Raw genomic sequence first — 15,443 nt, forward strand, 5'->3', positions numbered from 1 at the left:
TACATCGCTTTGGATAACAGTGTCTGCCAAGTGAATTGTAGAATTAATTTTTATATTGAAACCATGGATAAAAATCCATCAAATTATTGTTCAAAACACATAACATTATTTTCCTAAACTCACTGTGTGCTGTCCTTAAAGTTAATCAGGACATAATTATAATTAATAAGTTAAATAAGTTAGTTAAAAGTGGATTAAAAAGTTAAAAAGTAAGCTATTGTCAGTTGGGATTTAAAAATAGCGTCGGAGTGAGTACTCTGTGTTTTTTGTTTAGTTTTTAGAAATAGCGACAGAGTGAGCGCTCTTACCACTGTTTGTTTTGTTGGTCTATCTTTGACGTAACTTCGTTTTCTTGCTATTTAGCTAAGTCTCTCGTGTCGAGCACAAACAGACAACAGAATTCATGGAGTTGCTACTGTTTTTGTGATACGCTTTTGCCTTGGAGAACATTTGTCTGTAAGTAAATGTGTACATGAGCACAATGTTTGTTAAGTAGTAAAATTGTGTTTTATGTTTGTAGAAATTTTGCATTCAGTCGAGTACACGTGTGATACTTACCGTATGTACTGTACCGTATGTGAATATGTCAGTGCTTGAATACTTACGTATTTTATTTTCTCTGTAATGTTTCAGTTTTACAAAAAAAGAACCATAACGGTCAAGACTCAGTAAAGGACAGGAGAAGCAAGCCCTGTGTGTTTATTGAAGACCTACTGGATGTTAACTAGCCGTCTAGCTACGCACAAGTTCACGTGCTGCGAGGGCAGCATACACTGCATGCTGTATATTGCATAATTTTATCATACTTCCATTTATTACCCACTAGGAGTGAAGGTTTGAGGAAAATCATATAAAACACTTACAACCACTTGTCTTGCTTCAAAAAGGAGCATCCAACAAATGAATCATAAACTCACAGACACATTTGCGAAACATGGAAAATGTTGATTTTAAAATATCACAACTGACGTACAAAGCTTACGGTAACATGTTAACTGACTTCATTCAGAGGTTGTTTCAAATGGTGAATGTCTGAGAATGAATTGTTTTTTCACGAAAACAAGGAGCAAAACAAAGATGTGTTAAAGTTTCGGCTATGTCTTGGCCTTGGTTAGTCTTAACTACAAGAAGGCAGCCACCATTTTCGGTCCTGCTCAAAACTGTGTGGCAACAGATTGTGTGGTATTGTAAAAAAGAAGTTTAAAAAAAAAAGGTTTACACATCTTACATTTCATTTTATATGTTTCTCTTTTGTATTGACTAATGCAAAAAGCTGATTAATTGATGGAATAATCAGAAGAAATCAATAACTAAAATACATGATAGCTGCAGCCCAAATACAGATTGACCTCCTCTTAGCGTCTATGACTGACTTGCTAAAGGAGTGTTGTTTTTCATGCTACCTAGTCATCGATGTTCAGGCAGAATTGGAAAAAATATAATTTAAGAGAGAAAAATGGATTCTTCATTCATGGTTGTAGCCATAGACTGCACGTCCTTTATATTAAACGTCCACAGGAGTAAAGATATTGGTGTGTGTGCACAATTTGTTCCTGTCATACCAGTGCGTCACGGGAAAAAGTCTTGGAAAACGATGATCTGAAGAAAACAGTGGAATCCCTGATATATGAGGTTTCAAAGAAATACAAAAACGTGGATGATAGGATATTAGTTGAAGTTCTGATTTTCAAGTTTCTTCATTGTGAGGGACTGTCTTTCAAATGTACAAACAAAGCTTGTCCAATAAAAACAAAATTATATCTATGTAAAACCCTTGTTTCTTTATCACTGACTCCCGTACTCACATTCAGCTAAAACAAAGCAGGTCAAGTAAACATTGGACATAACAACCACACTATATCCCATATACAAACAGACTGACATGATGTATAAAACATGTGAAAAGTAGAACAGGATCTCATGCTTGATTCATTATATGTTTCACTCCACAAGGTGGCAGTACTCTCATCAGCTACAGTATTATGACTCTGGATATTAGTAAAAATCTTTGCTTCATAAAGGCCACATGGGGGACAGTTTCAACAATCACACAAATGCTATTATAAAGAATAAATGAAAAGGTCAGTGTTAAAAGAAAGCCGGGAGCACATTAGTGATGTGGTTGAGCCTTATTGACAGAGTGAGGGAACAACAGTAGTAAGCTATTTAAATGTGCCCGGATCTTAACAACTGCTTCACCAGATGATCTATCTGATCTAAGCTCTAAAGAAGTCCTTTAATCCATTAAGTACACATGAAAGCCTTAAAACGCAACCAGTGACACTCACAACCTTTGACATGATTTCAAGCAGTCAGGATCATATAGACGCGTGTAAATATTTTAGCATTATTTATATTTCAGCATTAGGTCATAAAAAGCAGGGATTTGATATGATCTATCACAGGAAGTGAGTTCACTTCATTAGAATCTTTGTTTATGAAAAGCAGTTTGTTAGGAGTAAGTTGTACTGTGGATGATACTATGTTAGCCAAAAGTTACCATGGATGTACAAAAACATATAATAATAGAAATATATAGTAAATGAGCTAATAAAGGATTAGACAAAGCTAAGATCGACGCAAAGACAAACCAGTCTGTTTGTCATGCTCAATTTAGTAAAAAGGATCCTTGCTCTTGTTCTCATGCCTTTTTATTTAATAATTCTGCATTTATCTGTCGTTGTATAATTTAGCTCTATGACCTTAATCCTACATACAGCGGTAACACAGAGACAATAATTGATGGGCTGCCAGGGTATATTTAATCAGTGTTTTTTCCTGTTTTATTTATTTATTCATATTACACACTGGATTAAAATTTAAGGGATATAAAAGGAAAGAAACCTGCACGTCACGACACCCAGAAGAGATATTAAAGGAAAATCAAAAACAACAAAACTAGCAACATATCACACATTACATTTTAAAAGCAGAAATTTAGTTTAAACAAACAGAGAAAAGATTTTTCTTTGGAAACAAATTTTTAGAAACGAAGTCAGAAATGTTGACAAAGTGTAAAGGAACGTTTCTAACAGACATGGCTAATGTTCCAATATAGGTTTTTGTCATCAAAGACTTTTTGTCTTTTTTGTACTCGGTCAACAACATACACAGAGAAAGATACATTTAATTACATGACTCCCGGATACTTTAATGGAAGATGAAAAAAAAACAATCAATTAAATTAAAAATCATTGAAGTTGAAATGTAATTACTGACAAAATAATGTATAAAATTACTGGGTAAATGTGAGGTTTGACATAAACTTGTACAAATATACAGATTTCAACCATATTAAACTCAAAAACAACTGCAGTTTAAGAAACAGGGCTGCACTTGGTGCTACAAATTTAGAAAAATAAGCTAATCTAAATCCTTTTCTGCAGCTGCTTGATTTCAATGTTATCCCACTCAAAGTATAGGATGATTAATGCGATAATAATCCTCATCAGTAAGCCTCCACACACGTGGATCACCTGATGTGAGGGGGGAAACAATCAGTAGAAACATTTTAAAATATTGGTAATGTTATATAAGCGTCTCTAAATTACTGCTGATGAATATTGCCAAAAGTGCCGAAACACACAAACAATAAAGCTACAGAACGCTAATCCGCTATGTGGAGAGGGAGAGGTGCAGCTGTGTGATGTTTACAAGAGAGGGTTAGGTAAGAATGAGATATACACTTAAATAAGTTTGAGAGAATGTGTTCAATAACCCTGATCTCAATATCTCTCAAAAATATTGTGAGGTTTTCGGCCACTATCGAGCTGCACTAAATGTAATAATACATTTATATTTATTTATATTCAGTTATTTATAAGCTTTCAGGACACACAAGAACATTTTACAACAATCAACATTTAAAACAATGACAATGGATAAAATAGGTAATAGAAATGCACCACCCCTACCCTCTTCCATTTTGGCCCTAGCGTTAGCCCCAGGTCCAAGACAGAGTCGTGATGCCTCAGGTATGAGGGCAACTTAAACTTAAGTATTTTTTTTTATTTCAATACATTGGAAATGTAATGGACTCAATCCAGAGCCAACTAGGGAATTACAGATTTTTTTATTTGTTTTATTTCTTATTTATACACCGTGTAGTAAGTACACAAAGTAGGGTAAGGAAAATGGGGGAATTACAGTTAGGGGAGGGATAAAAACAACGGGGGGAAACAGAAAAGTACTATTAATAGTAATAATGGCGATTATAAAGCAAAACAAAGCATTAACAAAACAACAATAAAAAAAAATAAACAAACAAAAACAATAATAATGAAAATAGTAACAAATTATGTATCTAAAGTATAGACACTATCTAAACGGTGTGTGTGTGTGTGTGTGTGTGTGTGTGTGTGTGTGTGTGTGTGTGTGTGTGTGTGTGTGTGTGTTTTGAGGGGAACTTGTATGGGAGAGAATGAGAAAACCAGTAGTTAGGTCATAGGCATGTTTTGAAGTGATATTTCTGTAAGAAGGAGATAACATTGGGCCAGGGTCATTTGGCTGAATAATCTGTGGGTTCGGAGTGTGCAGTATGTAGACCATAGGTCAAAGTCCAATATTTCACATATCGGTATCAGGAACTCCTCAAACTATTGATCACACCATTTTTCCAAAGGATGCAGCGGATGAGATGAGAAATAGCTGGGGAAGCTATACATGGAGTTTGGATCTTCCATTTATTATTTCAGGTATGCTGTCATTACACTGGATTCAACCTCCAACACAGATGGCTGTCCTCTAACTTATGGTCTTCAAGTGTGCACGGACCTGTAAACTACCAGCCTGCTCCAGCCTTGCCAACAACCTGAAGTGCACAGAAATGTGCAGCAATCAGTGGGAAGAGAAGAAGGATGTAGAAGTTGTTGTGGCCATGGATGACTATGATGATGATGATGATGATTATTATTAGAGGTGTAAATATTGATAAAGACAAATTGTAAACCGTATCAGTGTTCGAAGGTAAGCTTGTACTACAATAACACTTGGGAAGGGTGATCAAGTTGAAGTCTCTGAAAAACAAAGGCTTTCAAAAATGTCACAAGAATTTGTCAAATTGGGTGATAGCAAAGTGACAATTCTCGCCTGGGCCCATGTTCTACTTTAGGCCCCACAATCACCCATAAGAGTGGAATAATATAGGAACATTATACATTGCCTGAATTGTCATGGTCATGTGAGTATTCCTGTATTTATTATTAGTGTCATTGTTGCTTCTATACACCACAATGCTCAAATTGTTACATTGCTACAGTTTAGGCGGAAATAGTGGAAAAATAATTGTTGTTGGGAGTTTGAGGAGTTCCTGTAACCTCTCTCTATATTAGAAAGTTTCAAAACTGGGTTTGAATTAAAGCTATGGAACTAACCTTTACAATGCTATCAAACATTCCTTACTTAAAGATGAGGAAAGTCTGGAAAATGAGCATAAGTAGAATATGCACCAGCACCAAAAATCCAATTTCTTGTACGGGGGTGATTAACTTCATGTGCTGATAACTGTGACAAAGCTACCACTTAGGACGGACTATCATACCAAAAAATCCTCTATGGACATGTACCTTTTCAAAAATAGTCACTAGATTTTGCCACCTTGAGTGGTACCGAAATCTGGTCTGGCCCATGGACTAACGGTTTTGTAGTGAAATGTAGTCTAGTATGAGATGTTTTCATGTGTATTTCTGACCTTGATTTCCAGTTTAGTAGTATGACTTTTTTGGCGATAGTTAGCAACACCAGGAGATGTTTTATGTTGCATTGAGGGATGTAAAGATTAATCTTGAGAGAGTTAAACATTGATTGGAGTGAATGACAGGGTCCAAAATTAATACCCGCAAAGTGCCAAATTCAGGTAAATTTTCCATTTGGTAGGTAAATGTTTGACCAAAAAGTCATCAAAACTATTCTTTGAGTATTAAGTGTATTTTATGTAACTGCAGCTGCTATTCCCTGCTCTTCTCTCTGCTGTCATGACTGTGAGCAACACAGGGGGGGGGGGGGATCTGGTAACTGCCTATTCAAAAAATATTAATAATAATAATTTCTCAAGTTCCTGATCTGATAAAATGATCAAACATGAGATTTAAATCTGTGATTGATTCAACATAACATAATACCTTCTCATTAACTTTACTGTAACAGATGTGTATTTAACACAAAAACAATTTGGTAAAAAAAAATAGGTTTGGCCAGTGATTTCTTTTTCATCTAGCCGCCACCTTGGCCAGTGAGCTAAAAAGTTCATTTCGGACTTTGCAGTAATATGAGCGTAAGCAGCTGTGGAGCAGAGATGGTTGGTTGTATCAAGCACGTGTTATCATGGCAGCTGCAAAGACCAAACCATGAAACCAGTGAAGTGTCAAGTGAAGCACTTCACTGGTTTTTTTGGTGAAGCCGAAAGATGTAGCAGGCCCCCGCGCGGGAGACTACCTTGGGGAGCAAAACCTCTTCTTCTTTAACATGTACGGTATGTCTGCTATAATTCCAGGTTCTTCAGCTACAGTTTCAAGTCCTCTTGCAGTAAGATTGAGACGTGGGCAAACTAGGGCCAGCGGACCGCACCTGGCCCATTGTGCGTCCCTGTCCAGCTCGTGCGAGGCCAATCGTAAATCAAAAAATATATATTTAAGCCATGCATGCAATACAACTCTGATGCTTTTATTTTGAAAGGCACTACATTCTGTATGGACACAATACGTTGTTGCTAACAAAGCTGCAAACCCAACAAGAACTTTTTACAAAACATTACACAGCCAGAGCGGCTGCAGCAGACATGACGAGTTACATAATTTCTCACAAAATTGTTAGAAAAGTAAGACGTCTTCTGAAGAATAGTTTGTTAAGGAGTGCTAGCCTGGAGAACAAGGCAGGAAGTAAGAACATTCCACTCTCCCCCTGCACTGTAACGAGGGGGGTTGAGGACATCGTTGATAACTTGGAGCTTCAGCTAAAGGAAGAGCGGCCAACTTTGACTATATTCATTGTCAGAAGATACTTGTCCTCTTTGGAAATAACTACATATGTGAACAGACATTCTCAGTGATGAAGTTCAACAAATCCAAACATGAATCCTCAATCAAAACCTCTATCAGTTCAGCTAGACGCTGCACAATTTTGCATTTCCACATTGGCTTCATTTTTCAACACCAGATGTTGCCGCTTGGGCAGAATTTACACAGCTGGCGCAGCAGGCCACTGGTAAGTATCAACAGCAACAAAAAGCTCAGGTAATGGTTTCAGTATAAGAACTCAAAGGGCAAAAGATAATTAACTTGAAAGATTAGTGGATACTTGCACAAATAATAATCTTTTAATATGATTAAGTCAACATTCATTCAAAGGATTCTAAAATACATTTCTAACAGAGATTTCATTCTGGAAAATGTCTTAGTAGATTAAGAACCAAGACAAGATAGAAAAATATTCACAGACAAATATTGGAGCCTTCTTGAGATCCCATTAAAATATTTATTAGTATCTCAAATGCTGTGCTTATGAATAGTGAAAAGATATTCAGTTATCGAAAAAAAATTCTCTTCAAACAGTCAACTCATCTGTTGATACTGAATATCTCATTTCCCATATTTATACCATTAAACCTCATCATGCGGAACATTTTTGGAGAATTATATGTTAAAAGAATTAGATTAATAATTTTAAAAGCCCAATATAATGTCCAGACCTAAAAGTAAATGAACAAGATCCAAAAGTCAAGTTCAAGTCCTGCTTTTCCTGGTGGGTTCCAATTCCATGATAACAACCTGTTTGTCACGAACGAGCAGGCAGGAAACAGGGAGAGGAGGACCCAAGTGCAGGATAAAAATGTATTAACAAAAGACAAAACAAAAACTTACTGAAAAACTAAATGCAAAACGTCTCGAAAACCAAAAATCAGGAGGAGAAAACACAGGGAGCAGGGAGATGAAACACATTCCAGGACGACAGACCACGAGACATTGACAATACAATGACACCACAAGAAACAGAGGCAAACACAGAGACTAAATAGACAGGGGTAATCAGACGCAGGTGAGACTAACAAGACAGGTGAGGAACATCAGGGTAATCACAAAGGCGGGAAACACAAGGAACAAAGAACACAAGACCAGAACACTGAAGACAACTACAAAGTAAAACCCAACACTGACACCACCAAAACCAGATATACAAAATAAAACAGGAAACACTAAAGACTAGACTTAAAAACATTAAACACCAAACTAAGAAACTGAAAACACAAGTAACAGGAAAACAAGCCTACAGACAACATAGAAGAACACAAGGACACAGGGAAACACACTAAGGACTAAAGTTAACCACAAGACTAAGGAACATTAAAGCACACAAGGGAAAACAATCAACACTAGGAAACAAGTACACTAAGGACAGAATGAAACTAGAAGAACCAGAAACAAAACCAAACCATGACACTGTTAACTCTAAAATATCACATACAAAAACTCACAACATGGAACCCTTCCTTAGGTAATGCAGTTCTGTGAGCGGGATGCTATGATCAGCCGACAGACGCGTATTCAAGATAAAGGTGCTATCGTACTGAAGTTGAGCAGGTATAATGTTAACCACCTTTAGCTTCAAATGTTGCTGAATTTACATTGAGATTAAAGTGTAGTTGAGTTTGCTGAGAAAGTCCTTAGTTTTGTGGGATATGTACACAAACAAAATGATTGGACAAGTTAATATGTATGGAAAGTCAGCAATCACTCACTTGAACTGTGTTAAACCCGCTGTGATGAGTTCTAATCTGGTTATGAAACAATCCGACATTAATACTGTTGCTTCTTTATGACCTACAAAAGTACGAGACTGTAAGAAAGAAGATTGGCAGCAAAAACTGACAGAAATATTCAGTTCTTAACAGTGGCATTATGTTTAGGATGTTTACCATACTGAAATAGAATCAATGCAAATGTTTTTAAAGTCGTAAATTGATGTGCATTGGTTGCATGTCATGGAAAACAATCACACTTTCAGGACTGAGGAATAAAAATGTGTGGAAATTATAAGCACCTTGAAAGAAGGATGACAGGATGGAGTGCTCAGCTCTGGCAGTAATAGTTGTTTGTCTTTGAGTATGGAGTATGGACCGCGCTGGACTCATTAAGTCCTTCAACTGTGCAGATCTGTGACAGAGCAGTAGTGGGGATGATGAATGAGTTAATCCACACACGGATCCACTCTGCATTGATGGGGTTTAACTGGGACGCCCATGCCACTGACTAGATTAGACAGCACCTAATGCTTTGTAGGATGATTACATCTATTTCAGGAGGCATTTATTCCTTGGCAGAGATGTTACCGTGTTTGATTGCAATGCATACAGCGATTGTTTGTCACTACTACCAGAGAAACTGTTGTCATTTGAAGTCATTCTATATTGATAGAAAAATATTGAGACACAAAAAAAAAAAAAATGGTTTCCAGTGATGGAAAACAAATTCAAACATTCAGTCATCATATGTCAATGTGCTTTATCACCGTAACTGTCTATATTTAGATTAGACCAAAGTGTCTGTGATGAACTCAGACGTGAGTTAACCCAGCATCTCACACTATGATGATGTATTATTTAACAATCAGCAAAATTCCTTTTTTCCAGGTTTTATGAGTCAAGGCATTAGGGATTTAAAAATCGTGAGGCAGTTAGAAATCGATCAAATCACTTCCTGATTCCCTCCAAATAAATCTTGACAGAACTGTATTGTGAAGTGTCGTGAACTCAGTATCGTGAAATATCTGTTGTAGGATATTATGTAAGAATAAAAAAAATGTGAGCGGAGATTAAAAATTGCAATCCGCACATTTCATGAAATACGTGTCTTGATTTGGATTTCTAAATGTGAAAAGCTTTCCTTAGTTCTTTAGTTGTTGTTCCGTCTTAACATATAGTTGTAGTGTATCGTAAAGTGCTGTATGTGCTTTAGTAGGATATCTGTGTGTCAACCCCGCCCCTCAGTGTGCGTGAGTGTGTGTGTGTATGCTTGAGTGTGTGAGTGTGTGTGTGGTTAGGAAAGTTCATGGCAATATTCTTTTGTCTCTTTCATTAGACTAGCCTCTTTTTGCGTTGATATTTAATATTGCATGTTATGTTAAAATAACATCACCATGGAATCAAAATGTGTATGACCTAAGTCTTTATGTACAGCTTCATCAGTATACAGCAACAGTCGAGCCCTAATTACACTTCAGTTATGCCCCAGTGTAGCTCCTTCTGGCCAAAGCAGGCCAGCAGAGAACAAAGAGACTTCATCATTGAAACAGTGACATAGCCTGCAGAAGGGCTGCAGGCAGACTGCTGTCTGACTGTATCTGTCTCTCTCCTGCCAAGTATCTCAGCAGCTACTTCAGGCCCAGCTGCAATATTTGCTGCAGTGTGTAAGTCCACACAGAGCTGTTTAGGGCAAGTCAGTCTCCAATTAATCGAACAACAAAAGGAAGGAATTTCTTTCATAATATATTCTCAAAAATGGTTCATTTGAGTGCTGAGGGAATGAAGTTTAGACTCTGAAGTACTTTAGATGAGAAATGTTTAAAAAAATCATTAAAAGAAAAACTCTGCAGATCTTGACTTTTCAGTGTAACTAATACTAGTGCATTGTGTTTTTATATTTAACAGAACTTGTCCTCTATAGCTTTAACGTACAGTAACCAGTCAGATGTAGTCTTTTTCTTTCCAACATTTTACATTTTACAATTTATTTCCTCCTTGGGCAGGTATTCCTGATGACCAAAAGAAGTAAAGAGTCAAATGTGTGTGTGTGTGTGTGTGTGTGTGTACACATTTATTTATTATAAATATTCCCTGGAGCTATAATTGCTTTTATAGCTAAAAAATCCAGTTAAATGACTTTCTCCTTTGACAAAAAGAAAACAAAAGGGATCTTTCTTGGAAGCAGCTGCACTAATAGCTCATGATATTTATGCTCACATCCTGATACCAGGTCCTAAATACCTTAAGTATCTGTCAATATTGCACATGATAATGGAATCTATCCCCGTGGCCATATGGTTATGTCAGGTTAAGGAAATGACATTTCTGAAGCCTCACAGTGAAAGGTGGTCAGAGGCTCAAAGTGGTGTGCCGTTCATAAAGTCTACCACAGTGCTTTTACAGATTGACCACTGTCTGCATGTGCACTCTAAAACAAAGCCTATCATATAACACATTATGGAGGGGAAAAACTGAATGCGTTAGTGATTTCAGCATGGTTAGCAATAAGTTTTTTTTAACATGTAGAGCACTTCTGTGATAAAGCACTGACTGCTTATACGGGTCGAGAAACCTTTTCAAATACTTCTTAATTTCTGACTTTATATCCTGGAACTTGTTCCACCTCTTAGTTGTTTCAAGCTAAAAGTACAAAAAAGGTAGGGTTCCAGTTTAACTATACCTTAGTTCCCATTTTCATACATTAAGCACTCCTTGAAGTGCAACATAGGGCCAGCCAGCTTTAAAAAGAAACAACATAGACTTTACAGAAAGCACTCCAAACACTTACCAAGAAGAGCTTCAAACAGGTTGCTTTTAAAAATCCCCATCACTCTCTGAATGGCAGTTTTGAGCTGCTGCTCCTCTGGCTTCCTCAGTTTAGTACAGTACTCCTCCAGAAGCCCAAGGGCTCGAGTTGTGTCTGTAGAATAGGGCGCAGATGAGACAGCCTTTAGTGTTTTCTTGGTTTGTTGGCTGCATTAATTATTGTGTCATTTATAAGTTTTACAATATTTTGTATGATGTTGAGAATATTTGCAGAAATACATGAGCACTCTCACTATAAATATAGGTTGGTAAATATAGAGGAGTTTGGAGATGTTTACGTGGGTTTACCCTCATATACAGCAGCACATACACCACGATGCAAAACCAAAAGCTTCTGCAGACAGTTTACAGGACACAATGTACAGAATATGTGGACACCACATCATTCCAACCATATGAGATAGTTGAACATTCAAAACACTTCAAAAACTGCCTCAGCATCCCTGTTTTCTCCTGACGGCAGGGGTTTGCTTCCACTCAGTCATTCGAGCCTGAATAGATCTAACACAGGATGTTGGGTTATAAGGATTAATTTTCAATCGGTTATCGTGTTCATCACTAAAGTGTTAGATGGAGTCAAGGTGAAGGCTCTGTGCAGGCCAAGTAAAGTGTTGTTACACAAAACAGGAGAGACAAACAAAATCTCCTGTTGACAGTTAAAAGTACCCTTTCGGACCTTTGTCCACAGACCTTTGCTGACAGTGCAGTCTATGTAAATTCTGATGGAAACCAAAGCTGGACACCAAGCTTAAATCTACATTAGGTGTTATGTCTTTAAAATGTTGTTTAATAGGACTGGTTTTGATCATTGCATGTCACCAACAATATTCCCATCAGATCAGTAAGTGAGCGTTCCTGCTCTTTAATTAGTTTTAATTTTAAAGAAAAAGGGTCTGACATAAACAGGCTCAGCATCTTCTGGCCATTACGTAGCTTTTTTTAACTGGAATGTTCATGTTACATGCTGAACTAACTGTGTGTAGTAATAACTGGGAGTCACAGCACTTTCTACATAGCGTATCATTCTAGTCCTACCTGGGACTTATTGTTTATTTTATTATCTGTAGTCTATTTAATATTTCCATACTTAAATTATCTCTGTATTTCCTACTGCTGTATTGTGTGTTAGAGCAACGGTAACAACTGAATTCTGTATTTTCCTAATGCTGTGTTGTGTGTTAGAGCAACGGTAACAACTGAATTTCCCCCTGGGATTAATCAAGTATTTCTGATTCTGATGTTGTTTTTACTGCTGCTATTACCACACATGCTCCCAAAGGTGATGTTGGTAAAGTGACAAATTGCTGAAGAGAAAATTTACATTGTTATCATTTGATTTCTACAAAATATTGATAAGCACTTAATGTTACTGGCACATACAATTACTCACCTTTTTTTCTGATAGGCATGGTTGACTTTTAGTAAACTTTACTCTTGCGAAGCATTCCAGTGCAGTCTCCAGTGGATCTTCAAAGAAGTTCTTTCTTGGTAGACTGGAATTGGTTTTGGTAAACTCAGCTGTTCCCAAACCAGTGTCTTTCAAAGTGGAGTCCAAGGACCACCAAGGGGCACCTGAGGGTGCATCCAGGAAGTCTACAGTCATCAAAGTAAATGGAAGTTGATCACTGATGTTTCTGTCCCAGGTAAGAGTGCAGTGCCAACATTTATCTGCAAAAACTACAGATAAGGGCCATCTGCCAAAACAGTGCCACATCAACTGTTATCAAGATGTACTGTACTTTATGGGCCCATAATGAGAGAACATTTGAGAAAACTGATTTTAACACTTGTGTTAAAATCCTCTTTTGAAACAAATCCTTCCACTGAGGAATCCGAAGCCCAGTGGTTGGTGGTCATGACTGGCTCAATGCTGGTCCTAAAACTGTCTTTACAGGTCACAAAAAATGCCCACCGGTCTGGAGACAGGGATGGACAGCACATTTGGAGGAAGACTGTCTGGAGAAGTTTTTTGTTAGTATTCCGTGATCTAGGAGAAGCTGTGAAGAGAACAGGCTTTATTTATGACTCTCTATTCAGTCCAGTTTAACACACATCCCGTCTGGCGTGACTGTGCAGGGTCGATCCTCGGACCATAATAAAGCTGGTCCACATTATGAGTCCTGAGTAACTGTCCATTCACGAAGCTTCTTTAAACCTGCCTTCAAGTCAACGCGCGGGGTAAACGGTGCATCACACTCTAAAGAGGCACATTAATATCAGCCTAAGTTTCAAAAGAAATGTTCACTGTCCACGCGTTTTCTCCTGTCAGCAAACAAGAAACAGCCCCTTCGGAGTTTCATTCTGGAGGTGCTGACTTATGGGGGACGTGCGTGTACTCCCCAAGAAGAGGGTAACGACAATTCATGGCATTAATAAAAATCATTTTAAGCTGCCTGGTAAATATATACATGCATGTTGCGCGTAAGTAAGCAGGCATTCATAAAATATTACAAACCAATAGCGATGCCAAATGAAGTGATGCTCTCCCGGTACGAACCCTGGCTGTAGGAAAATGCCTGCCTGCCAAATGTGGGAGAAAACGCATGGCTCTCATATGGCTCCATGTATTTTCATATTCCGTAAAATGGTGACTGTGAATCCACCGAAAAAATCCCCTGATAAAAAACAGCAGTGTCCTCGAGCTGCCACATCTCTTTATAATTAATTTATTATTTAACCAGATACTGTACAGCAGCATTAGCCATATGAAATGACAGCATTACCAACAGTTATATTGCCAGAACCAAGCTGGACGCAGAGAGATGATAATGTTCCGGCTAAGGCTTTCAAAATAAAACCGTGTTATTGATCTTTTTTTTTTTTTTTTTTTTTTTTTTTTTTAGCAGCCCAAGTAAAGATGTCGCCTATAAATCAATGTGTATGATTAATATTTTCATTGTTTTTAGTGGAGTTGAATCAATAACGTCTCTAACCAACGAAATTCAACGTGATGAACTCCCACCCACAGGCAACTAACACTGTTGCTTTTGGAGCATCAAACTAATACAAATCTTATTTTAAAAAATCAATTTGTCATTATCAGTCTACATTTAATGTTATATGTTTTATTATACTATATTCGATTGTCTTAATACCAAGGAAAGCCTTAAAATAATTAAAGTTACAAACTCAGTACTTTGATTTTGAAAATTATCTTGTCGGGTTTCGGGTTTGATTCTGTTTCGCTTGATGCACCTGTTTGACTTACCTTAGCAACGCAGAAGGCTGGTCGTAAGTTGCTGGTTCCCGTCTGGATTGACAGGACGTAAAGACCAATGTAAACGTGGGATTCTTGTCGCATCAGGGAGGATGAACCAATGACAGAGCTTGAGACCTAAGCGAAGGTGAGAGGTGAAATGTCGCTACGTTCAATGTAGGCCTTCTCCAGAAATATGATCTCTATAAAAAATAGTTATAAGCCAGTAATGAAAAGAAAATATAGGCTATAGATAATAATAATAAATAATAACTTTATGTTTTTATGAAGTGGCTGTAAAAGAAATGGCATCATTATTCTTCCACTTGTGTGTGTTTGTTTGTGTTTTTGGGTCATGAGGATTGCCCATTGTGAAATTAAACTAAAGGCTGGTCTCTAAAATATTCCCATGGCATGAATGAAAAACCCTGGTCTATGGCTCTTCATTGGGTTGCTCTGTAATACTTTTTCTCTTTCAATGAATGTTGTTAAGAATGTAAAGACCCTTGATACTTCTTTTTTGTCGTTGTTGTTTTTTGTATCTTTGGTTTTATCAATAAAATTAAGTGACTTTACTTGACTTGATGATGTATTGGGGTCTGGTAATTGTCCTCCCAAGACTTGTTGTCATTTGTGGCCAAACAGCAGACTCTGCTGGTCAGTTAAGAAAACAGCACGTCTGACATC

General features: G+C 37.3%; 1 protein-coding gene across 13 annotated transcripts in view; it reads right to left on the bottom strand.

The window, feature by feature from the left end:
- dlg2 (discs, large homolog 2) overlaps positions 1-14,371 on the bottom strand; it is a 168,143-nt gene extending 153,772 nt beyond the window's left edge. For 4 of the 13 annotated variants that reach the window (XM_079356343.1, XM_079356326.1, XM_079356342.1 and 1 more), the window contains exons 1-2: positions 12,951-14,370; positions 11,523-11,654 (exon numbers count right to left, since the gene is read on the bottom strand). In XM_079356343.1, the coding sequence (XP_079212469.1) occupies positions 11,523-11,654; positions 12,951-12,969 (151 nt within the window). In that variant the 5' untranslated portion in view covers positions 12,970-14,370. Of the gene's footprint in view, positions 1-11,522; positions 11,655-12,950 lie in introns of all 13 variants that reach the window. The other 9 variants (XM_079356338.1, XM_079356335.1, XM_079356344.1 and 6 more) reach the window with 5 other exon arrangements.
- Positions 14,372-15,443: the final 1,072 nt, after the last annotated feature.

The sequence above is a fragment of the Symphodus melops genome, assembly GCF_947650265.1.
Source record: "Symphodus melops genome assembly, chromosome: 11".
Taxonomy (NCBI): domain Eukaryota; kingdom Metazoa; phylum Chordata; class Actinopteri; order Labriformes; family Labridae; genus Symphodus; species Symphodus melops.